At 35.6% G+C, this 25,869-nt stretch overlaps 1 protein-coding gene across 30 annotated transcripts in view; it reads right to left on the bottom strand.

The window, feature by feature from the left end:
- The window catches only part of ANK2 (ankyrin 2), a 715,648-nt gene that overhangs the window by 47,768 nt on the left and 642,011 nt on the right, over positions 1–25,869 (bottom strand). For 10 of the 30 annotated variants that reach the window (XM_033215053.1, XM_033215059.1, XM_033215051.1 and 7 more), the window contains 7 exons: positions 25,656–25,800; positions 19,244–19,346; positions 18,432–18,535; positions 6,600–6,824; positions 3,858–4,012; positions 1,338–1,549; positions 617–821 (listed from right to left, as the gene is read on the bottom strand). In XM_033215053.1, the coding sequence (XP_033070944.1) occupies positions 617–821; positions 1,338–1,549; positions 3,858–4,012; positions 6,600–6,824; positions 18,432–18,535; positions 19,244–19,346; positions 25,656–25,800 (1,149 nt within the window). Of the gene's footprint in view, positions 1–616; positions 822–1,337; positions 1,550–3,857; positions 4,013–4,994; positions 5,094–6,599; positions 6,825–13,276; positions 13,313–18,431; positions 18,536–19,243; positions 19,347–22,997; positions 23,010–25,655; positions 25,801–25,869 lie in introns of all 30 variants that reach the window. The other 20 variants (XM_033215055.1, XM_033215043.1, XM_033215050.1 and 17 more) reach the window with 7 other exon arrangements.

Genomic DNA, 25,869 nt, shown 5'->3' with positions numbered 1-25,869 from the left:
TTTGGAGAGTTTGGTAGCTGTCTGAAAGCAACTATACAACCACCAATTGAAAAGACCAAAAATCGGTTAACCATTGAAAATCTTTAAGTTGTTTTTCTAAAGTTAGTTCAATAGATCAATGATAAAGACATAACCAATTCCATAACATAATACTTTGGTTTGAACTATTGGGTATAATTACTCAAGACACTTTTTTTTTTTTTTTTTTCCAGCAGATTTAGTGATCTCTTCAGTGAAGACTTGAAGCCTGAACTTTGCAGACATATGAGTATGGTTTTGAATTCCAACACCACCAAATATTTATAGTGCAAGTTATAGAACTTCTTTCAACCATGGTTTCCTTTTCAGTAAAATGGGGTTAAAGTTTCCTCACAGGGTTATTGTGGAAATTAGAATGACAACGCATATAAATATCTAACAGTTTGGCATACAGACTTTATTTAGTAAATAACAGTTGTTTCCTTTCACCCTTCATTTCCCTAGTTAATTAAAATGTATTCCCTGAATTAATGCATGTGACCCTGCAGACATCTTATGACAAAGGTAATTTAATATTTACAATAATCTAAGTTTCTTTTTTCAGAACTCTCTACTAACACAGTCATATGTGACTCACCTGTTATGCTGCATAGTAATCTTAAGGTTGGTGCATCTCCCCCAAAACCATTCAACATAACATCACTTGAAGCTTTGGGGACAGGAATGGTCATGGTAATTGGTTTGTGGAATTTTCTTCTTCTAGGTTCCAAAGTGACTATAGGGCTGAAGGTAGCTTTATTGCCTAGGATCTTCTTAACCAGCTCAGTGTGCATAGGTTGAGCCTTTTCAAAGTAAAAACATATATATAGAGAGAGAATGAATCATTATATTTAATTTCAAATTTCTTACCCAAAGTATTGTTTTATTTTTTATCTTATAAATAAGCTTGGTGGACATCAAATATGGCAATCATAAGTTCAGTATTATTACTAAGCACTCATATAAAATTTTCTAAGATCCACGATCTCTGATGGCAGCTCTTGCTTACCAGGAATAATCTGATTCTTTAACAATTTATTTCTCATTTAAAAGCTAATTTCTTTTCTTTTCTTTTTTTTTCTTTACAAGAAGAAAACATTTATAGCTAGAGATTAATTTTGGTTAATTGTCCAAATATAAGTTGAATTTTTAAATAGATTAGTAACCAATAAACATGGATTTTGACTTTAGCTCTACTAGTAACACTACCTTCCTTTTTGGTATGATTATAAATCAAGGGTAACAGTCCTCGACAAAGCTAATTTTTAATCATTAGAATACAATCCTGTTAGGATCATTTGCCTCTAACATGGGCATACCTGCAGGCCTACGCGGATCCGCTTGGTGAGTGCCCCCTCTGGGAAGACGGCTTGCACCTGGGGCACCACTGTGCTGCTCAGCACACCTCCTTCTGGGCCAATGAGATTGCTGTCCTGTTTGATACGAGACACCACTGCAAAGTACTGTGGGAAGTCTCGGGTGATGATGCGGCAGATTCGTTTCTTTTCTAGGTCTTCTGGGCTATCCAGTACTGAGACAAGAAATGACCCACCTTCATTCATAAGGCAAAGATTTCCGTCTGACAGCATTCTAGCCAACTCATTGACTTGGTTAATAATGAACAGAAGTGCCAGCAAAACACATTTTTTGAAACAACAGGAAAATTTAAAAAGCAAGGCTATCCTAACAACACCAGAAAACAAGAAATTGCAGTATTTCAAGATCTGCCAGTATTTAGCTTGCATGTTTCCTTTCTTTGTGAAAATCAGGACTTTCCAGGTCACTGAGAAAGATAAACATTTAGTTCTAGGTGCAGCATTGCAGGGCCACCTTTGAAATGAGGGACATGAGGGCAAATATGGAATGAAATGAACCTGCTCTATTCCTGGTTCACGTGATGGAGAGGAAGTTGCTTCTGGACTCCTTTTCTTTGCAAATTTCAAAGTTAGCTCAAAGCCAAGTTATTGTGGTTTTAAGAAGTAACATAGCCCTTTGGGTTTTCAAGGGAATAGTGCAGGAATAAAATCTATCTTGGAAGAGTAAGATTTATGTTTATGTGTTTACTCCAGTGGAAGGGTTGTGTCTGAAATACTCACTGTGGATATTTAAAAAAATCAGTGATTATAAATTCAGGGTTTCAATATTCCCCTGATGCCATTAACTTTTCAAATATATAATTTAACATCAAGAGGATGGGATCATGGGCTCTTTATAAATTGCATTAGTGTAGATATTCAGGGCAAAACAAAAAAAATCAAACTAGTGTAAATGTAGAAAACTTGTACTATGTGGATCACTGAATTTTAACAGGTGATGGAAAGTTGTTCATTTTTAGAAATCATTTACAATTCATTATAGAGGCAGGAATAGCAACTATGTTTTTCTTGACTATTGGGCATAGCTAGATAGTAAAAGTAAAAAGTCCCAGGATCTGATTACACATGATTGAAGACTGATGCACTGGCAAATACTAGCCTATATTTATTTTTAAAATTTCCAGACATACACAAATCTTTAACTTTCTATTAATAGATTAATTAATCTATTAACTTTCTATTAATACCCATGTAGAAAGCTCATTTAAAATAAATAAAGTTAAAGAGTGGGCCCCCATCCAAGGGCACGATGCCAATGCTCACTGACAGTGTTATTGATAGGTAAATACCCCAGAGGAAAATATCCGAAACCTAAATGTCAGCAAAAGGAATGGTTCCAAGAAGTAGAAGCAGCTAAATATTGTAGGGAACAATTTTTATTAATAAAAACTCTGATCTTTTTACTTTGCTTAGAAGTTACTGACTTAACACATCTAGAGGGCATAATTTCTTCCTCCATCCACCCCTTGGATAAGGGCCTCTATTCTTATTCAAACCTTGGTAGGATGTAGAAAGAAATAGTAAAGAAGCTATGGTCAGGCTACTCTTTCCTATCCATGAGCCATATCTGAAACTAGTGCCAGAAGACTCAAGAACTTGATAAACAGCTATACTTGCTCTTGAGTGTCTAGCTCTATACAAAACTTGGTATGTTCCTGGCATGCAAGCAAAGAACTTGCCCTATTTCTGTAGTTACTTAAAGTTGAATGTGAATTCTACTATTAGGACTAGGACCTTTTCTCTGTGCAAACTATAAGAGCTGTTTTCCTCTTTTCATACTGAATTATTACAACCTTGTACAGCCCAAGACAGATTTGAGATTTACAGCGATTGAAGTTCTAATGGAAAACTAAGTTCCTAAACTAGATGTGTATGTGTGTGTATGCAGTTCAACCCTGGCTAACTCCCTGTTTGAATTATAGGTAGAAGATTGAATTAACTTAATTTTCCTACCCCCTTAATAATAGAAAGTTTAAAAATTATAGTATTCTATAACGTACTAGTTATGGGTAGACCTAAGTTTTCCAACAGAATAGCTTAACACTTTTTATCAGTATCTTAAATATCTAATGTTTCAAGTTAGGCATTTTTTTAAATCATGGATTTATTATCTAGTATCAGTTCATTTAGTTATGAAACAACAATGTCTATTCTATCTCATTTTCGGCTCAAGTTTACACTAAAAATGGAAGCATGCTGCATCTCTTTAATGAAATGTTTGATATCTTAAAGGCTTTTATTTTCCTGAATGTAACAGGAGTAAGATTAAGCAAAAGTATTGTGCATTCCAACTCATCATTACAGGAGCAAAGCAGATTACCTGCTGTAGTAAAATACCACACGGGACACACACACACACACACACACACACACACACACACACACCCCTAGGTCATAAGAAAGAAATGAATCATTTTCATGCTTCCAGTTTAGATTTTTTTAAAACGCTTCATCTGAGAGTACCTTCATCCATGCCGTTAAGAATTTCATTCAACTCATCTTCAGTGTAGTCACAGAAATGCTCTTTCCAGCTGTCCCCATTCTCACTGCGCAGGACCACCAGTTCCCTTTCCTTTCCTCGAAGGGCCGCAAAGTGAGGGATCTCCACGATCACAGGCCTGACATAGCAATGCAGAACATTCAGTGTGGACAGGAGCTAACCAAGAGCAAGACAAGCACCTCGACTCTGTTGCAAAGTGACCTGGAATTCTTCTTTCCCTGGGGACAGGGACATAGTGGGCCATCCCCTGAAGCCCACAGGCTAGCAGATGGTCACACAGTAGCACTCCACCTCGGGGGCACCAATCCTCAGGTACATGCTGCTATCTTAAGCCAAATAATGTTTCCCTGTGAGTGCATGTGGCATTCTGGAACTTCTCCTTTGATAAATGTAAGTAGAACACATTTAACCAAAAGAAACGTACATGCATATCTATGATGTCTGCCAATCTCCTAAAACATTTCCGACAAGGTGCAAAATGACGAAATGGTTTAAGAGGAAAATGGCTCACACATTGCATAATTTGATGTGTCGTCAATGAGGAGATGTCAGAAAGTTGACTACTTGTGAACTAAAGAGCCATGCACTCATGGTTTTTGTTTATATTTTCTTCATTCAAGGAAACAATAGGCATGTGTACACAGCGTGGCCCTAATTGAGCCCCTCAGCAGACAGCCCAATTGTGTCCAATGCCTATTATATTCAGGATCCAGAGCATGCACTGCCCTATTATTTTTAGGTCACATTCATTCTCAAAATATATAGAGGGTTTTGATTTTTGGGTCCAGGTTGCTTTGATACAGACTCCAAATTCATCATAACAACATCATAACTAGCACATAGTACAACTAGGCAGATCTCATGCTTAAACGAAAATGAAGGTCACAGCACTTTAAGGGGAAAGATATAAAAACATCACTCAAAAATAAAAGTCACATACCACAAGGGTCAGAATGGTCCACTAAAGATAGGTTATACAGAATTTAAATCATAGAGAGGGACATGTCATGGGCACAATGACAAAAAAGAGAAATCATATTGCAGAAGAAGGAGAAGAATGGGGGGCCAGCAGCCATCAATTTGTTTTAAGTCACTCCTACCCAAGGAATTTGGTTCCAGGAGGCCCCAGCTGAAGAATGCGGCTGACCAAACTTTCTCCCTCATTAAGTGGGGGAGGAGCCGTTGGCAGGTGAAGTTTACTGAGTACATCCAAAGCAGCAGTGAAAGAAAGAACATAGGTAAGCTTCAGGTATTGTTTTCCACAGAACCCCAGCATCGCCAGCTGATCCACAGGGTGAACTTTGGTTTCACACTGCGTTTGGTTCTGCCCCCTCCATTGGTCACAAAGAGCAAGGAACCGAGACCCAGAGTGTGCAATGGAGGCGCGTCTGTGCAAGGAGAGCACTTAGCTGTCCGGTCTGTCCCTAATTAGGTTCACCGCCAGGGCACTAGTCAAAAAGGGGGTAAAAATGCTCCACAAGAAAGACAAGCTGTTGGGAATATGATGAAAACTCTGCCTTGTACAGAGGCCAGATGTTTTCATGAATATTCCCCAACAGATCTGAAGATTATTAAAAAGCCTAAACTACCTGAGCATGAGGGGAACAGGGTCTGACACAGAATATGAAAAGAATCATTGGGGAATTACTCCAAACATAATGGCATTTTCTGATGCAACCCAGAACTTCACAGGCTCCTTGTAAAGCTCTGGTCTGTCTGATTGGAGAACATGAGAGGTGGTTGCTATAATTGGGAAATATAAACACACCCCTTTTCAGGTGTGTGAACATAATTTGGAGCAATCTGCTAATAGTTTGGTCCAAATTACAAAGCTTTAGAACACTTCCTGAGTTCTAAAGCAAGAAATCCTCTTCCCAGCATGACATCGGCAAAGTAAAAGAGTTCACGATTATTAGGATTTTCTCCCAGTATTTCAAGCACCAAGACTTAAATACAATTGATTTGTTTCAAAATATTTTGAAACTTGTCCCCCACCAAAACTTCATCCTTTTGTTAATTTCAGCTGTAGCTATTCATTTCTTGGCACATTGAAATGCCACTTAATATAACAGCAGCCGTACAAACAAACAGAAGAAAGAAGAAATGCTAAATGCTGCTCAAAATTGCCAAAATGAGCATGGTGGAAGTTAGTCTTGATGTATTTGTCTTAATATAAACTGTGACTAAATAGCCAATGCAATGATAAGGCTCAAGGTAGCAATTTTGATAGCTGAAAAAAAAAAACAAAACATTGATTAAATTTGTAGGTATTCTGTAAAGGTAACATTGCTTTCCAAAGTAAAGATAATGATTCTGTTTCATAACTACATGAGAATTTACATTTATGTTTGGAACAGAGTAGAATTTTTTCTTTGTGACTTTACCACTTAATTCTCAGATGAGAAAAAAATACCTATCATTGGCTAAAATATTGGTTATTCACATTGGGGGTCTGGCAGCTATTATTACATCCAAAAAGAAGAAGTGGTATTCAACCTGAATATTTAACTCATTAATGCCTTAAAATAAGAGGCGTGTAAGTGGAGTCAAGCATTGAGGTGCTACTTCCAATTTTAAAAATTTCACTGGTGCCGATCCTCTTTCAAAATGGTTTGACGTACCTTTTTCCATTCCATCCTAGTGATTTCATGTAGAGGACACAAGCTCATCGGTGACTAAGTGGGAGGTTTATCAGAAACCCTTACCCAAGGAACTGAGCACCAGAAGGTCCAACTTCAATCAGGCGACTGGCCAGGCCTTCTCCTTCCACCATTGGAGGCATTGTTGCCAGTCTGTGGCGCTTGACCAGTCGACAGGTGACTCGTGTTGGAGCAGTACATTTCCGAGGTGGAATAATGATCCGGAGCCCATTGTGTCTGCATCCTCGCATAGCACCACCTCGGGCATCCACCATAAAACTAACCAGGAAACTAAAAATTAAAATAGAAGATTAGATATGTTTTGAAATATTGGGGGCAGATGAACAAGCTTCGTCAAGTTGTTTTTCATAATGCTTTGTCTCAAAATCTCTCTTTTTTATTTAAATGCATGGTGGTAAAATGTTTGCTTTTAAAAGTTATTTTATTTTATACCAATGCCTTTAATTCTGTTTTGTTGTTATTCTAATTTTTATATTATTTTAATCTGTAGAGAAGAATTCGAATTTTTGCTGACAATGGTGATATTCAATATAAACTGTAAATTAAAAATAAACCTAATTGATTTTGAAGGAAAATGGAATGAAATTACATAAAGAACAATTGACAAGTTTCCTTTTGTTATAAATGAAAAGACTTCTGCTTCCTTACGTGTATATCCTGAAAAGTCTACATGTTGAAATAACACAAGGACAAAGCAGAGAGGAAAGACCAAATTGCAGTTTTTCTGCATCCTGTTCCAACATCATCTTACCCAGGATGTAGATTTTTAACTGATTATATTCTAAAGGAGGAGAAAAGCAAAATAACTAAATGTTTTGAATTGAACCAATTTGCTGGTTAAAATGTACTTTTTTACTGATTGAGTAGGAATCTCTCTGCCATACCATTCTAATTTAAACGAAGAGCAGGTGGATAGGGAACAAGTAGACCCCCCCATACACCATTTTTGAAGTGAAATTTCAGGCGTGGGAAACCCTGGGCTCATGCAGATGGAGGATATCCATATCATCTGTATCATGATTTTTCTCAAACTGTAATAAATTGAATGTAAAAATTATAGCTAATAATTTAGAAATGTTAACAGCATCCCTATTAATTTTTCTCCTTTTCTTCTAGGCTAATTGTTCATGAAAAAGGAGAACTATAATCCAGGACGACTTGGTTTGTTTAAGTGTACCAAGAGAATGGGTTTGTCTTAACGTTGAAGTTGTTTCCTTGGGGATGGTCTTAGTAGATCCTGATTCAGGTTAATCTGAATGCTTGTTATTTGGTTAGTATTAACACTCATTAAAGTCTCCCAGGCACTTACTGTGTCAAGGAGCAAAAATTAAACAGCACGGCAACCTAAGTGTTGTGTACACGTATACAAAGACATACAAACTGTGTGTATGCTCTTTCACAAATTACATTAGTGTCTTTTCAAATTTTCATTGCATTTGCAAGATCTTTACACCAAAATGGGAAGAGGAAAGCAACATATAGGTGTATCATGGCTCCGCTTATAATCTGCTCAGCACAGAACCAACTGGATTTGTCCCACCTAGATATTGCCTCCATGACAACATTTAAAACATTTGAAAGGTATTTTATCAAAGTAAGTTATGGGATATAAACACAAAACATTTATGTTATTTTTTAGATAAATGAAGAAAAATATCTTAGCATCTTCTTCAAAGCAGAACACACAACTCATTAAACATGCCATTAAACGGAAATCCTGTTGCTAGTAATAAAAATGGGTGCGAAGGAGCCCAGAGTGCCTGTCTGAAGCACGTCATGCAGGATGAGACCACAAGAGGCAGCACAGTCCTTCCCACATGCAGGGGCCAGGCTAGACCTTCCATTCATATCTAGTCCGCTTAAGTTTTCAGGAAGGAGTAAAAACTAGGAAGTACAATCAACAGTTCAGTACTGAAGTGTTGATGTTTCTGGTCTTTACCAAAACATAATGAGAAAATATTTGCCACTTTTCTTATTACTAGTCTTCAAGTATGAATTCTTTAAAATTTTCTTTTTCATTTGACTTTTAAGTGAACTATTTGTTGCTCAAAAGAATGAAAACACTGGTAACACTTCTAGACAGATATAAAGTTTTCCTTTCCATTTTATTGTTCTTATTTGAGTAGGACACTTAGATTGGTTTTTGTAAAAAAGTAGCAAAAAGTGACAAGTTTAAACTAGTGCTGCTTCCAAATTCATTGCAATATTTTTGACTCACTGATGATTAAGATTAATATTTCCTTTTTTTTTCATCTTTTGGTTACTGCCTCCATTGGTGCACAGACAGGAACTCAAATCTAGTAAGTAATTATTATAATACATCTGCTTAATGTTATCAATCCTCAGTACTATTTATACCTTTGAAGGCATTTAAGACGTTTCCACACTCATGTTGTGTGCTATAACCTCTCCACTACACTTACTCCATTGATGGCTTATGGCCTATATAACATGGAGCCTGGATCAAAGAACATGTAGAGTATCTTCTGGTGGCCCATTCTCTAAAGATGAATTGAAGTAGCTAAGTTCCTGACTGTAACAATGTTTAAGTAACTACCGGTTAGATTACTTGCCCTGATTGTGTCATTGACTGTGTCTCTTGAAACCCTCTTTTTGTTCTCACTTGCTCTATAGTTCCATTTCTATGCTCCTTTTCATGCAATATTTGTTAACCTCCTATTAAGTGTCAAGTGCCCTGCTAAGAACTGAGGATACAGAAAGTAAAGACATAGCAGCTACTGCCAAAATGTTTATGGTCTAAGTCCCAGATGTCACATGATGGTTTTGTCATTACTTGGAACTGCTTACTTTCCTGGTCACTGAGAAATGACTAAGTCCACACATAGGAGCCATAAAAGTGCCATAATAACAGTGAGCATGTTCTCCATATTTCTTCCTGTGTCCTCTAGAGCCTGGCACAGTGTGGATGGAGCACTTAGCAGGCAGTCAATAAATAACTGTTGAATAAGTGAATGTACAACACAGTGAAAAGGGCAAGATGTGAGGAGCTGTATACACTTATATCTAAGGCTGACATAGGAGAAAATTTAATTCTTTAGTCTCTGGACAATCAGAGCAGTCAGAATTCATTCAAATCACTATATTCAGATGTAGGAAAGCAGTTGAGAATGACTATCCTTAATGTTAAATATTCTTCTACAGGCTTATTCCTGCTCTAATATATAGAGAGAGACCTAATAAATTGATTTCCTTTGATAGAGGACTGGTAGAAAATGAGAGTAAGCAAAAACCAGAAGTTTGAATTTAACAAAATAAACCATTTTAATAGAAGTGAAAATTATATGAAGAAAGACCAAAAATGGGAAAATCAAAATAAAAGCACTTAAAGTCTGAAGCTGCAAGCAGATAAATTTACCTATAAGTATCTCTGTGTCATTGTAAATCTGAAAAGTGATATTTAAGTATTGCACAAAAATCCAAAGCAAATTGGAAAAATTAAGGTGCCAATATACATAATTCAGAGAAAAAACAATTTTTGTTTTCCTTGAGATAGGGTCTCACTCTATTACCCAGGCTAAAGTGTAGTGGTGTTATCATAGCACACTGTAATCTCGATCTTCAGGGCTCAAGCGATTCTCCCATGTCAGCCTCCCGAGTAGCTGGGAATACAGGCAGCATCACTGCACCTGGCTAATGTTTGTTTGTTTGTTTTCAGAGATGGGGTCTCCCTATGTTACTCAGGCTGGTTTTGAACTCCTAGGCTCAAGCAATCCTTCTGCCTTGGACTTCCAAAGTGCTGGGATTACAGGTATGAGCCACCAGGCCCAGCCTAAATTAAATTTTTAAAGAAAACAAGTCTTCATGTTTTTATCAAGTAACTAACGGAAGAGACACAAACCAAAAAAAAACCACCAAGCTGTAGTGAGGAAATTTTCTTTAGAAGAGAAAGGGAAGAGAGAGAAGAAAGTAAAATAGAAAGATGTCAAGAAAGAAATTAAAATATTGGAAGATATGAAAAAGCTAAATATTAATAGCCAAAATGAGTAAAACTGTTGATAAAATCTAGCATGAAAATACTCTAAACAAAGTAGACTCAAATAATGCAAATGCCAAACAACTGAGAAAAATGCTAAATTTACAGAATTGCATAATAAAAGAAGTCTTTTCTTTAAATAAGAAGGAATAGGAAAAATAACTCAAGTTTATAGCTAGGTGCTGATGAAAAGTCTATTGACAATAGTCAGTATGCTTATCAGTTAATCCCAATAGTTGATAATATAAAATTAGGTAAGCATCTGAGCATTTTCATTAAAAATATCAGAATACTCAAAAGCACCACTATTTGGACAGGTAGTAGAGTTAGGAGACAGGTATTCTACCACGTAAAACACAACTGCAAATAAGCAAAAAACAAACTGTAAGCAAACGTACTTTTATGTACCACAGGAAAATGAGAAAGGTTAGAAGGTGTGAGTCGTGAGATGCGTCATTCACATACTAGAGTTGACTGAATCAATATGATTTTTCTCATGTTTGCAGGAGATTAAAAATGGGACAACATAATCCCTATAAACATTTGGAGATGAAAATAATTGAAGTAAAAAGATATAATTAAATATGTTTGGAGAAGGTGGTAATAGGGATTGATGGCTCTGCCTGTCATCTATGAGCTTTAAGATTGAAGCCTCACCTGGCAATGAAAAATAATCCTGTTACCACTTAAGGTTACGGTGAGAAATCTTGTGTGGGTAAAGCATACAGAATTCAATAAATGCTTGGTCCTATCATTTTCCTTTCTCTACACTTATAGGAGTTTATGTATTTTAAATATCTTTAAAATAATACAATATACCACTTGAAAAATAAATGGGGAAACTAACCTTTATTGAGTACCTACAATGAGCCTGGAACTATGCTAAGTAGTTTAATATGATGATGAAGTTTGTATTCATTTATGAAGTTTACTTAAATAAGATATAAAAATACTATTATCACGAAGCACAGGAGAATGCAACAAGTACCATGATCTTCCCTGGGTCTAGATATATCTCTATCTTGAATTAATGTTGTAACCTCAGGTAAGTCACTAACATCTTTAGGTTTCAGTTTTCTTATCCATAAAATGGGAGACTTCTACTAAATAGACTCCAAGTGGCCTTCCAGTATTGAAATTATATGCACAGTTTACTGTTAACTAGGTTAGGAAACCTACTTAAATCTTTCACTTCAGATGCTCTGAAAGAATTCCTAATTGGAAAATAAACTCCTATTACTTCAGGAAATATATATTATTTTTGCTTTATGGTTAAAACAGCTGTTTTGCAGAAAATGTGTATACACACTGCACTAAACATTGACTTAAGACTGTGCATATAAAAAATATCATGTAACACTCAGCTTTGATTGCATCTCTTACTCTCCAAATGAAATTCAGCAATCATGCAAAGTAGAAACTCTTAAAAATTTTCTAAATTGTGAGATACAATGTTATCACAATTTAAAAAGAATAAAAGCGAAAGCAACCATTATTATGCAGATGACTTGCCTACAAATACACAATTTGATTAACTAAACAGTACATGCTTCAGAGGAGGCAGCAGAAAACCATGATCCAGTCTTTTGAGGACTACATCCTCCACTCCCAAAGTTACTACTCCTTTAGTTTTATTTTTAATTCATTGAGGACCATGGGATGGGAAAGGGGAGGAAATTGCAGCATTCAGAGTTAGTTGAAAGAACAGGAAAAAAAAATCATCAGAGTGCTTCAGTGATCCTCATATACATAGCAAGAGGGCCTCAGATTAAATCTGATTTCTGAGGTACTGTGAGAAAAACCATAGCATGAGCTCTTTCTCCTCTGTAATTCCCTTAATTCCTTCCTAATCCTCCAAATTCTATAAACTTAAAAATTGCTTGGATATGGCTTGAAAAAAGTGGTTCAAATTTGTTAAAATCACCAAATAATTATTTATCAACCACTGTGTTCACGTATGGAAAGACAATAGCGTGCATTTGAGAAAAAGTATAAGGATGTATATAAAAGTTTTCAAAAATAAAAATATAAAACTGTATTTTTTATAGACTGATAATTTGTAGTACCATAACGGATGACTGTATAATAAAAATACTATAATTAGCAGTCTAATAAGAACCTTTAAAAATAACTTTAAATAAATAACAGAATAATGGGTATCTTCAGAACACTGACTAGAGTCATTCTGCATTACAATTTCTAAAATATCAAAAGGTTGCATTTATAGCAGTACTAGCAAGGAAATGCACTATTATTAATACACTTTCAGCCTTTGCCTCACCTAGAATATGGTACTTAAAATAAAACCCTGAACAACAAAAAAACCCTCTGCTAAGTGCCACTTAAAATCATAACCTTTAATAAAACCTTAAAATAGCTCAACCAATTTGCATAATTGTGGGGAACAACATTTTTCATCTCTATGTAGCACTTTTTCTCACAAAAGAAGCTGGAGATGTGGAGACCCATGACCAAGACAGGCAGTCCACAGAAAGTCTGGAACAGCCTCACTTTATCTCCACTGAAATTAAAAATACCACTTTCTCTTCATCACAGAGAAAGGGGAATTCAGCAATAGCCACAATTTGGAGAACATCAATCTTTGTATCTCTTTGGCTAGGTATCTTCACACTAAAGCATCCTGAGGCAAGGAATACGTAGAAGGAGATGGCAAAAGGGGGAGAGGAATAGGCAACATGTTCAGAGAAAGAATTATGCAGTAGTTCACCTGCTGTTGTCACGATCAAGACATGGAGAGGCGCGGCTGCAACAGAATAGATACTTTAGCACAGAGAAGGAACGGATAAAGTGAAATATAAGGAACGAAATCAGAAGTGATTTATCATTTATACACCAATACAGTATTCATTGAAAACAAATAGAAATCCAAATGAGATATAGCTCAAGAAGAGCAAGGTATGGGGGCTTTGTGGCAACTCCCAGTTTAAGGAACTGGAGATGTTATAAAATCACTGGATATGGGTTTGTAACCTTGGTCAACATTGGCTTGTGAGGGCATTTAACAAAGTCTGAGTGTCCAAGAAGCTACAGAAACATGAAGGGTTATTATGATGAAAAACATAAAGTCTTTGATTTGATGAATACAGTTTTGATGCAAAAGTTTTTGTTTCATACATTTAATACTTTAAAAATAATGATAATAACTTTTTGGGCTATCACAGAAGAAATGCAAAAAAAAAAGGTACAATTTAAAGCATAGATCAACAACAAACAGTAGCATAAACCATAAGGCAGGGTAGGTAATATCAATTACCTACTAGAGTATAGCAAAAAAAAAAAAACTATGCAAACAAAGTCTTGGTGCTTCTGTCAATACTTTACGTCCTGCTTTAGAGATTGCTGTCCTCCTCATTGGTCATAATGTCTAATCCCACATTATAGTTCTACCTTTCACTCCTTTTCTACCTATGAGTCTGTTCTTCCCTAAAACCCTCCATAAGCTTTCACAAGATTCTCTTGTGTTTTCAACTCTAATGACATACAAAAGTATACATGCTTAATGGACCAGAAATCCAACCTTACTAAACACTTGTTTTGCTACTTGTTATGAGAAAACTTTCTTCATCTAAAAGAATTTACCTTCATGTATCTAAAGAAAACCCCTAGGGTGTTGTAAAATACATGAATAACTAACTTAACTGCCATACATATTAGATAAACATTAATACTGTCAAGTGAGAGCCTTGACTTCCTTGCATTTCAAATATCCCATTATTTGAGAGAATATCTTCAAGATGATTTTTAAAATATACTGTATTTTTGGAGCAATTTTAGGTAAACAACAAAATTGCCTTCAACATGTTTTTATGAAAAGAAATTCTTTAAAAGACCACCTTATAGACCTCAAGTTAATGTAAGACTAGTAGGACATTTTAATGAATTGACAGTTAATTGTTGGCATTTGACTGTAATTAAAAGACTACAAAAACTAAAGTCCTTTGGAATAACAATATTTAAGAAGACTTACAAAGCTAGCTACTGCTAAGAATTGTGCCTTACATCTTCTAATTCCTTATGCACTTATGAAATGAAGAAGAATTGTAACATTAAAATTCTTGCCCAAGATTATGTTGTTATGATCATGACCAGGATACTAGAAATAACTGTTGATCAGAGTCATTGCAAAAGTGAAGACAACACTTTAAAATAAACAGCAAATATTAGTCTTTCTTTTGTCAGGTATGTGCTGTGTGTATTGAGCAGAACAGGTTTTTTAACACTGATACTGATTTTTTAATCGCTGATACCTATTGTTCTCTAGTCATGAACATTCATCATTGGAAACATAAAGTAGAGGTAAAATAAAATCACCAATAATGCTTGTTGGTAGAAACGGTGTCTTCTATTAATGTAAAATTCTCTTAAACTTTATTAAGTTTAAGAGAACATTATATGTACAAATCAGTGGCATGTGCATAAAAAGTTAACTTTATTATCACCTCTATCAAAATATCTGTTTTTTGGCTGGGCATGGGGGTTCATGCCTGTAATCCCAACACTTTGTGATGCCGAGGCAGGTGAATCACCTGAGGTCAAGTGTTCCAGATCAGCCTGGCTAACATGGTGAACGCTGTCTCTACCAAAAATACAAAAAATTAGCCGGGCATGGTGGTGCACGCCTATAGTACCAGCTATTTGGGAGGCTGAGGCAGGAGAACCACTTGAACTGGGAGGTGGAGATTGCAGTGAGCCAAGATTGTGCCATCGCACTCCAGTCTGGGTGACGGTGTAAGACTTCATCTCCTTTTTTTTTTTCTTATATTTTGGGTAGATCTTGCAGTGGCTTACGAATCTGCCCAATTAATTAAAGAGAAACTAAGTTTTTCAAAAAATAAATGAAAGCTACTATTTAGGAACCTGGTGTATAATGAATAAAATTACAAAAAAATCTTGCGGCATGACATGGTATGATGAGTGTTACTCATATACATTAATATTGCGGTAGCTTTCAAATACCAGGACACTCAGAATCATTGAGCTTTCAATAGTAATAACCCATTCTGTTAGAGTCATCAAATGCATTGTGTTTGTTCAAACACTGGAGACACTAATAGAGCATAATTTGCCTGATTAAAAATAACAGTAAGTCAAACATTACTATTGTGAATTGAACCACATTGATGCTGCCATTTAGAGGAGTCATAATACATTTTGCTTAACTGATTTGCAATTTGTGAAAGATCTGGAACATGTGTATGGGGATTGTACACAATACTAATAGCTATAATCTACTGAGCACTTATTATTTCCAGGCAAAATGCTAATTATTTAAAAAGCATTTAGTTATTAAAGCTCCCCTATGTGATCAATAATGTAACACTCGTCTTATAGATATGGAAAATGAAATTCAGAGATTTTTATATAACTTGTGCCTGATGTCACATATGAGTGTCAGTGACAGGATTTAATTCTGATAGGTCTGACTCCAAAGCACACTATTAACCACCATGTTTCTCTCTCTTTACAGATTAAGTGTCTTCTAACTTTAAATATTAACATAAAGTGTGTTTCCTGAAGGCAGGGGCTAGATGTTACTTAGCTTTTTTCTTAGTACCTGGCACAATGTCAGGTACTTTGCAGAATTACACAAATGTGTGAAGAATGAATACATAAGTAAATAGAAGAAATAAAGAACATTTGAGAGAACCAGGTATACCTTAATTAACTAGGTCTCTCTAATAATCAAAGCCTTATTGAGCAAAGTTTTTCCTAACAGTTTATATAAAACATCTGTACTATTGGTGCTTGTAGAAAGTATCAATGCCAGGCCTCCAAAGAATTGGTCTGGGTTGAGGCCTGGGCACTAGTTTTTGTTTTTTTTTTTTTTTTGGAGATGGAGTCTCACTCTGTCACCCAGGCTGGAGTGCAGTGGTGCAGTCTAGGCTCACTGTAACCATCACCTCCCGGGTTCGAGTGATTCTCCTGCCACACCCTCCTGAGTAGCTGGGATTACAGGCGTGCATCACCACACGCGGCTACTTTTTGTATTTTTAGTAGAGATGGGGTTTCACCATGTTGTTCAGGTTGGTCTCAAACCCCTGACCTCATGATCCATCCACCTCGGCCTCCCAGAGTGCTGGGATTATAGGTGTGAGCCACTGCACCTGGCCGGCACTAGTATTTTTTAAAGCTCCTAGATGATTCTAATGCGCAGCAAAAATTGAGAATTATCCAGAGTCAGTATTAAATGCTTGAGATTCATAGGAAAACTGGTTTATTAAAGACTATGGATTTAAAGATCTTTATCTTAACACATAATCTTTAACTACTGGATGCTGTTGGTTCATCATAAGTAATGCACCATAATTACTTATAGGTGTATCTAGTTGTACACAATTGGGCTGTAATTGAGGTACTTAGACTATTTTACTGCCCTTCAGTAATGAAAGAACTTCTTTTAAAAGTTCCTTTTTCAAAATATAAATGATTTATTTTGAAAACTGAAGTATTGCCATGCACTGATTCTTTTGTAAATTCAGTTATTATTAGTCAATTAAATTTTACCTAAAACCATCTCATCACTTCGTAGGCTGCATATGAGCTTTAAAAACCTCATTATGATTTCTAGATTCTTATCTATGATCCTACAATACTCTACATCCAGGTCTCTTTCCCTTCTTACCCACCACTGTGAAGAAGTTCATTAGCAGAATGTCATGTTGTATGTTTTGAGTAACTTACAACTTTTTTTAAAAAAAAAAAGTAAGTAAATTTGAATGAAACATAATTTGTTTTTTATTCTCATGAATAAATCTTGTATCAGGAACTAGTCTCTACTTATTTAATAAGGAAAAGAGTATTAGGATTGTTTTCAATAACTATATAACTGATGTTATTGTATGAACCTTTACTTAGTATACAATTAGTTGAAGAAGTCTAAAATTTTTAACTAAAATATCTTGGAACTCCTTCCTGAATAAAGAATATTTTAGAATAATAAAAATAAGAAAGAATCTACTTTTCAAAATAGTTCTGGGATTTATGGATAAGGATTTGAGGATAATAATTAAAACCAAAATATTGCATTTTGATATATAGAATATAAATACGGCTTAAAAATAATTAAATAAAAATAGAAATTTTACATATAATTATGATATTACTATATTATTGCCAACTACTAATATGTAAGGAAGAAATTGGAAGAGTGTTACAATTTAAAACTCCTTAAGGAATTTATATTCCACATAATTGAACACCTTAAGAACAACTTTAAGTATGTTTGAAAGTATGACTCAAACTCCTATTTTTTAATGAGTTAATAAAAACAAGCAGCATGGCTTCAACAGTGGCATGTATACTCTCTGAATAACTTTAAAAAGATAACTGAGAACCTGACTGGTTGCATTCAAATTCCCTTTTTGTTTATATCCCTACTTCAAACAATATATAAACTCCTCCTTATATTTGTGTGATTCAAGCTTCTGTAACATTATTTTAAATGCATTAGTATCTGAGAAAGGCATTTATTTCATTGAACTAATCAGTTAATCCTAATAAACAGAAACTTTCTAGAAATCAAATGATTCAGCCCCTCTTTTTAAGATGTCTTAAACACAGTATGTGAATAATAGGAAGGCCACCAGTATATTCCAGTTAGGTAGCAAGCTCTTTGACGCAATTCTACTAGTTGTTCTAAAACAATAGTCAGTTTTTTTTAATGCTGAATTCAATCTTTTTTGCTGGTTTGTTGGTGTAGATATAGAGTCCATGGTGGATAAAGCAATGTTATTTACAAGTTTAAACAAAGGGCACCTCCACTGTAAAGCTAGCCACCAGCTAAAGCTACTGGACAAAGCTGTTATTTTCACTCCCATCTCTTTTTACCTCTTGATCAGGATACATAATATTGATTTACTCACCCTGAATGAATAGGACTGGAAGAAAGAGCCACGTTGTCTAAGTTCTCAGTGCCCCAGCTTAGGCGATAAGAATTCCTTTCTGCCTCCTTGGCTAGAGTTGACACCTAAACACAAAGAACACTGGATTGAATAAAAACACTTTGCTTCAATTAAAGTAAAATATAGCGAAATACAAAAAGTGGCATCACTGGAAAGTGGTATAACCTAGAAAAACTTCCACTTAAAAATAAAAAACCAATGTATTTACAATGAATCTTTTAAAATGCATTCTCTTTTAAACTACATTATTTAAATAGATTATATAAGATTACATTCACGTAATTGTCTTTGAAGAGAGTAGGTATCCATCTATTTCCCTATACCCAATCCACCAAAAGTGATAAAATCATAACTAAAATTAAAATATTCCAGAATAAACTTTAAGCCTTTCTCATAGCTAACAATTTTAAATATTGAAAGATATAACTTAACATTGACCATTCATCTTATACCTTAAATGCATCCTACCTCACTTTTTCCTTTAATGGAGATTTTACTTTAAAAATATAATGTTCATATATAATCTCCACAGAAGAATTCAGTATAGCTGAAGAAATAAGCAGTATGCTTTTTCAGAAAAACACTGCTCTTTGAAAAAATCTAGTGAACATTTTTCATGTTTTAGGAAAACCGTCAAATCTCTTATGCTAGCTTGTCAACTGAATTAAGAATGATTTTGGGGGGATTAAACACTTTCTCAGGCCATTTCTAGCATCCAATAATGTTAAAAAGCTCTCCAGAAAGCAAAGACATGAAGGCAAAATGTCACATACCTGGTGACTGGGAATCACAACTGAGTCATCCATCACGGCACTGTCCCTCAGGTAGGAGGCATGGCTCAGAGTGTGAGACCTGTCGGAACTGAAGGATCGAAGGCTGGTAGGTTGGCAGGAGGCCATGGCATATACCAACAGCGGTAGAAGGGTTGGGATGACAAAATGATGAGCCGAGCAGGAGAGTGAAAAAAGCGTGCTATTAGCTAACAGCGCAACTTCCAGGGGGACACAAGTCTCTGTGTTGTCCTACCTTTTTGTCCAACAGCTGAACTAACACATCCTTTGACAGGCTCCTACCACTCAATGGCAAGAGCACAAGGGAATCCAGAAGTTAAAATTTGATACTCCTAATCTGATTCATTTTCTTCCCAGAAATGTTTGAAACCAGCAATTGTAGTTTATTACTGCCAGTACAAGAAATTCACACAGGAAATAATTCCAGGATAGATTGCTTAAATCTGTGTTAAATGTTAATCTCCCTGCAACTAAGAAAAATATTAGGAGGAAAGTAGACAGCCCTCAGAGAGAAGAACAAAATGAAAGCCCAGTTTCATTTTTGCTTATTATTTTCCATTCTCTCTCCATGCCTCTTTCTCCTCCTCTCTCAACTGTGCATGACTGAATGTTGGTGCATTCCCCTGGAAGGTACAGAGTGAAATGAACTGTGGCCAGATGCATGCTTCCTGCGGAAGTGGAGTTCCTCTTGTTTGTCTCTGGTGACTCCAACAATGCTATTATTTCAAACTAGAGCACTGTCCCCTTTGCATGTCCTGTGTGTGGTGAGTGAGGCACCAGAGTGTTGGTTGCCGTGGTGATGAGATGCATGAGCACAAGAAACCGTTTCTAAGCTCCAGCCCAGAACACAGACACACCTGCCAGCACAAAGACAAATTGCCAATGGCCACTGACCAAAAATGAGGTTTGGCTTCAAAATGGGATTTAGGCCTTGATAAACCATGCATTATATTTTTGAAAAATCTAAATTTCAAAGTTCTAAATTACATACTCAATTGTAACAGGTAAAACTTGACACTTGCATAGATGCAATCTCTTTCCTTTTAAATCAGTTTGTAAAATCAGATGACAGATTGATATCTTAAATAAGTTATATTTTATACACTGTAGTTCAAGTATTAAAGATCTGTGTTCAAAGTATTAGCCCAAAGCCCAAAAGGGAAAAAAAGAGATACGCAAGCTTTCACAATATTTATAAAAGCAAACTTTCATTTACTTTTAGCTAGTAGGTGTTTGGCCAGTGAAGCACTGTAGAATTATGGACTAAATGTTAAATTAGCATATTTGTTAGTATAAACAATCTTCATTTTGCAAGTATATTTAATTTTGTAAACCATGTACTATCATATCTATGAGGTGTCAATATAGACCGCATCAATTATCTTTGAGGAAATCATCACTTTGCAGGTAATTCATAGTAATCCAGGACCTCCTCCTTCTTATTTTACATGTAGGTATATTCCAAAAAAAAGTCTTAAAGGATAAATGATATGAATAAAAAGAGTTGATTGTCTGATCTTTGTGTTTACACATATATAAATCTGTGTTTATAATAAAACAAAATCTAAATATAACTTGAGAATTAACTATTTTATGTTATGTAGACTCTTGGAGAAGATTGAGGCTCTTGACAGAGCCTTAGAAATTTCATCAAGAGTTTTAGCTCCAGCATTTGGAGGCTACTTATATTACAGATGGTTTTACATTTAGCTTTTGATGGGGGTTTAGATTATTGGGAAAAGGGTTAATCTCAGCAAAAGCTTGTCTCAGTTGGTGGAATGGATAATTTTTTTTCCTGCTGTAAATCACAAAGATAGCCAAGATCCACTTGGATGTGTTTTGTACCAGGTGGCACTAGATCAGCAACTCTTAAATTCTATTCACCTTTATTTTGTTTTGAATTTGGCCAAGGAAGGGAAAACAGTAGAGGAGCCAACCTCTTCTATTTCTAATATGGCTTGTCTATGGGCTCAACTGTCTTCTGGAATAGCAGAAACACCAGTCTCAAAGGAAAATGAAAATTTAGCTTGAATGAGAACAAACTGAATGGTAAATAATGGTACCTCAAATACAACCTTGTGACATGGCTGCCAGATTGCAAAGGTCTAAACTTTGAAAGAATGAATCAGGTCTCAATTGCCATTCTCAAGGAGTGACTATGGCTAAGTAGACAACTCTATTTCAGGAATGTGGTATTAAAGAGCCCACTGGGCTATGAAAATAGAGTCACACTTTGCAATCAGTATATCAATCATACAAGTGAAATTCTGATATCCATTTAGTTGATACCTGAGTCTATCTCTCAGTTGGTTTTGTACTGAGAGGAATAGAGAGGTGTTGGTGTTTTTTTGTTTTTTTTTTTATCTTTCCTAAAACCCCAACAGGAAAGAAATACAGAGGGATAAGAAGAGAAAGAAGGAGACCAAGTGATATATAACTACAAAAAATTGATTAGAGAGAGAAAGATATTAGGATATGTACACAGAGAGTGAGAAAAGTTGGACAGAGAGAGGGAACAACAATGAATAAGTCAAAACCATATATTGGAGTGTCTCTACCTTTCTATGGGTTGTATTCTAGCTTCCTCTACTTACTTACACCTTCTGAAATACTAATTGGTTGTTTAATCAATGTGTACCATTTCTAACTGCTTTCTAAAAAATGATGTTGTATAATCTACTTAAATGAAATAAAGATGGACTATTCCAACACCAGAGAAGTTATTCTCTCTAAAAAAAAATTCTCTCTGAAATAATAATAACTAAAGAATTATTCTCACTAAAATATAACTGGCATGACAAAGGTCTGGAATAATAATGTAAGCCCTTGGATCAGAAATTGTTCACTCTGATTTAAGACATTAAAAACAAGTTTAAATATTTTCCAATACAGTTGCCAATTTTTCATTAAGTCAATGGTTCTGCTATTCAGTTAATAAATGTATAATAACATAGCCATAGAAGTATAAAGTTTTACTTGCTGTTCAACTAGGGGATGTGCTAGGGGTTTTGTTATGGTCTTAACTTATACTTTTTATTTTACTATGGTACAACTGCTTTATGGACACACAATAGATGATATGAAAGTGTAATTTTATTGAAAAGTATAATAATTACTATCTTGGTAAACTGTAGTATTTATTAAACATTCAATTAATGGAGTGGCAAACTTTACTGAACAAGTAGAAATCCACAATTTTCAATAAATTTGCTTTAAAACATGAAGAAGCCTCTGTGGTTTGTTGTTATTTAGTATTTTACATTGAATTTGGAAAGCATTTTTAATTTGTAAGCTACAATAAAACAGACACAAAATCCAACTAATCATAACTTGGTTGTATTTACTGTACATTAAATTGTATGTATTTGAATTCTTCCATATCTATGCATATTTTAGGCATCAGAATATTTTTTCTGTCTTCTCCAACTACACATAGGCTAATTGGGGTTGTTTGGGGGAAACCGCGCTAATGTGTTATCAACCACAGGTGTAGCTGTGATTGTTGAAACAAAGCCATACTTGGGTCATGTCACAGATTTTCATTTTAGTAATATATTCAACTCTTCTAGCTCAGCTAGTTATTCAGTTTAATACATAAAAATATTTATTTTAGAATAAATCCATAATTCTAGAATATAAGCACCCCCTGGCAACACACACACGCAGGTTGAGCAGAGAGCAGGGAAATGTGGATAAATCTAGGAAGGGCTTGTTTCCATGCTCTGTTAATACCTACCTGGGCATGGTGCTAGTGAAAGCAATTCAAATAAAGAAACAGTGCAAAGGAAAAAATGGTCACTAAGAAAAGGTAACTTATATTGAATTGCCTAAGCAAAATTAAAAATAAAAGAAGACCATGAAAATGAGATGCTGCCTGTAATTCTATTTTGGAAATGGTGACTACATCTAGTGATCTAGAAATGCAAGTGGAGACCTGGAGAACACAGTATATCTTGTTTGCTTCATGTCCCCTGACCTTATGTGCTGAAAAGTATTGAGTTTAAGTAGGAGCATTCAAGCCATCCATCCTGTTTTATAGAAAGTATTATTCTAAATTCTTCCTCAACCTAAGTACTTTGAAAGAAGAAAAACAGATCAAATCAAGTACTTATTCTTAATAAGGGAGACCATGCAAAAAACAGAAGCTTTATTGTTGACAGTAATATGACTATTCATAGATTATCATTAATTTGCATAATGCCATAAACATTATACTTTATTCAAATTTGAAATCTTTTAAGAATCTCAGAGTATAAAGTCCAAATCTACCAATGTATCAAGACAGCTTATGGAACTCTAGAGGGGTTCCTCCTTCTGGAAGCACCCTTTATCTGAGTTATTGAAGCCAAGGAGTCAATTTAATCTCCTTCCGCTTCTTCACCTAACTCATGAAATTCATCATGAAATCTGACTACTTTTGCCTCCTACACATGTCTCAAAAAACTCTCAAATTTTTTATTTCTGAAATTCTCTCCATGACTATCACCAAGGTTAGAGTGCTAGTCCTCTCATGACACCTGCAGTTAATACAAGCACAATTGCTTCTCAGAATGGTTGCAATCTCCAGGTTTAGCCCTTTGAAACTCTCCTTTAAAATTCATCCTCTTTCTCACTGGCAGAAGGATCCACCTGCTATGCAAATATAATTCCCGTCCTCCACACTTACACTCCAGCAACACTGCACTCCCTTTTTTCCCATACACCCTGCGAGCTTTTGCTCAAGACCTTGTTAAGGCTTCAAACGCCCTCCCCACTTTTCCTCATCATTGTTACTCATCATTTGGTCTCAGTTTGGTTTCATCTGCTCCAGGAAGCTAGAGCCTCAGGGCTTCAGTGGCACTCTATGTGTACCACTAGCTTATGTCCTCTCCCATCTCATTAGGCTATGAAGTTAGCAAGCCTATCTTGCTAAAGAAAAAAAAAAAGATAGTGGAAGGGGGCATTGGTGCTCAAGGAAAAAGCCCAAGAAAAGTTTGTTTTTGCTAATTATGCACTTAGACTTCATTACTCTTTAAGGTATTTATTTCTTAGACTCTATGCTGGATGTTCATAAAAGAGCTTACAATAGTACCAACTTTAAAACTATAAACCTGAGATTATTGATCAGCAGAACACATTACACTACATGGACAAACTTATTCTTTTTTTTCTTTTTTGTCTTAAGAGAGTGTCTTGCTATGTTGCCCAGCCTGGACTTGAATTCTGGGGCTCAAGTGATCCTCCAACCTCAGCCTCCCAAGTAGCTGAGACTACAGGTATGTGCCACTGCACCCAGCTATGACATCCATATTCAAGCCTGACTTACCAGTCATACTTTCGATGAGGAACCACAGAATGTCATTACCTAACTTGCACACACAAAAAAGTGCCAGTTGTACTAGTTAATAATAACAAAAAGTAACACTGATTATATATCTCAGAATATTATATAAACCTCCCAGATTTATCTATTAACGCTGGGATCCCTCAGATTTTGCTCCGATCGTTTCTTGTATCCAGGCTCTCGTGGGATTCTGTTCGGATTCTTTTTCATGAAAAGTCAGTTTCAGGCAGTTTTGTCCTGAATGTATTTTTTTTTTTGTATTTCAATAAAACTTTATTTATTTATTTATTTATTTTATTACTATTATACTTTAAGTTATAGGGTACATGTGCACAACGTGCAGGTTTGTTACATATGTATACATGTGCCATGTTGGTGTGCTGCATCCATTAACTTGTCAGCACCCATCAACTCGTCAGTTACATCAGGTATAACTCCCAATGCCATCCCTTCCCACTCCCCCTTCCCCATAATTGGCCCTGGTGTGTGATGTTCCCTTTCCCGTGTCCAAGTGATCTCATTGTTCAATTCCCACCTATGAGTGAGAACATGCGGTGTTTGGTTTTCTGTTCTTGAGATAGTTTGCTGAGAATGATGGTTTCCAGCTGCATCCATGTCTGAATGTATGTCTTAATTCAGCCGCACAACATATTTTATTCACAGAAACTATGTTCCTAACAAAAAAGTGGGGGCAGGAGAGTATTCAAAGTGTCTGTGATGCCGCTCAGTATGTCTATAAGGCAAAATTGTTCTTTTAATTTGAGAAAAAAGTGGCCGGTGATGAAAAACGCCACATTTACATGATGAGAGCTCTTATTTATGATGGTTTTGCTTCTTACTAGTTGTTTGATTTTACCAAGTTATTTGATCTCTCTAGGCCTCAGTTTTCTGTTCTTTAAAATGGGCATATCTTAAAGTTGTTAGACAATGAAATAACATAATATTCTAAACGCTGAGATTAACAAAGTACCTATGAAATGCTCAATAATTGCATCTACATTTTTATCATCATCATAAAAAATATGTTGCAGATATTTCTGGCTGACATCAAGTATAAGCTTTACAAGATACCTGTCAGATCGTCCTCCCTCCAAGCTGTATCGCAGGTAATTCATACCATCCAGGAACTGACTGCTGGGTAGTGAGTCATCACCCAGTTCTTTTAGGTCCTCAGGCCTAAGGTATTCTCCCCCATCACCAGTCATTGTGTCATCACCTTGAAACAATCAGAGGAAAAAGCAGGATTATTTGCTGAATGTATGTCAACTACAAAATATGATCATGA

This window comes from Trachypithecus francoisi, unplaced genomic scaffold (genome assembly GCF_009764315.1).
Source record: "Trachypithecus francoisi isolate TF-2019V2 unplaced genomic scaffold, Tfra_2.0 Lachesis_group1, whole genome shotgun sequence".
Taxonomy (NCBI): Eukaryota; Metazoa; Chordata; class Mammalia; order Primates; family Cercopithecidae; genus Trachypithecus; species Trachypithecus francoisi.
This window is presented reverse-complemented; position numbering and strand designations above follow the sequence as displayed.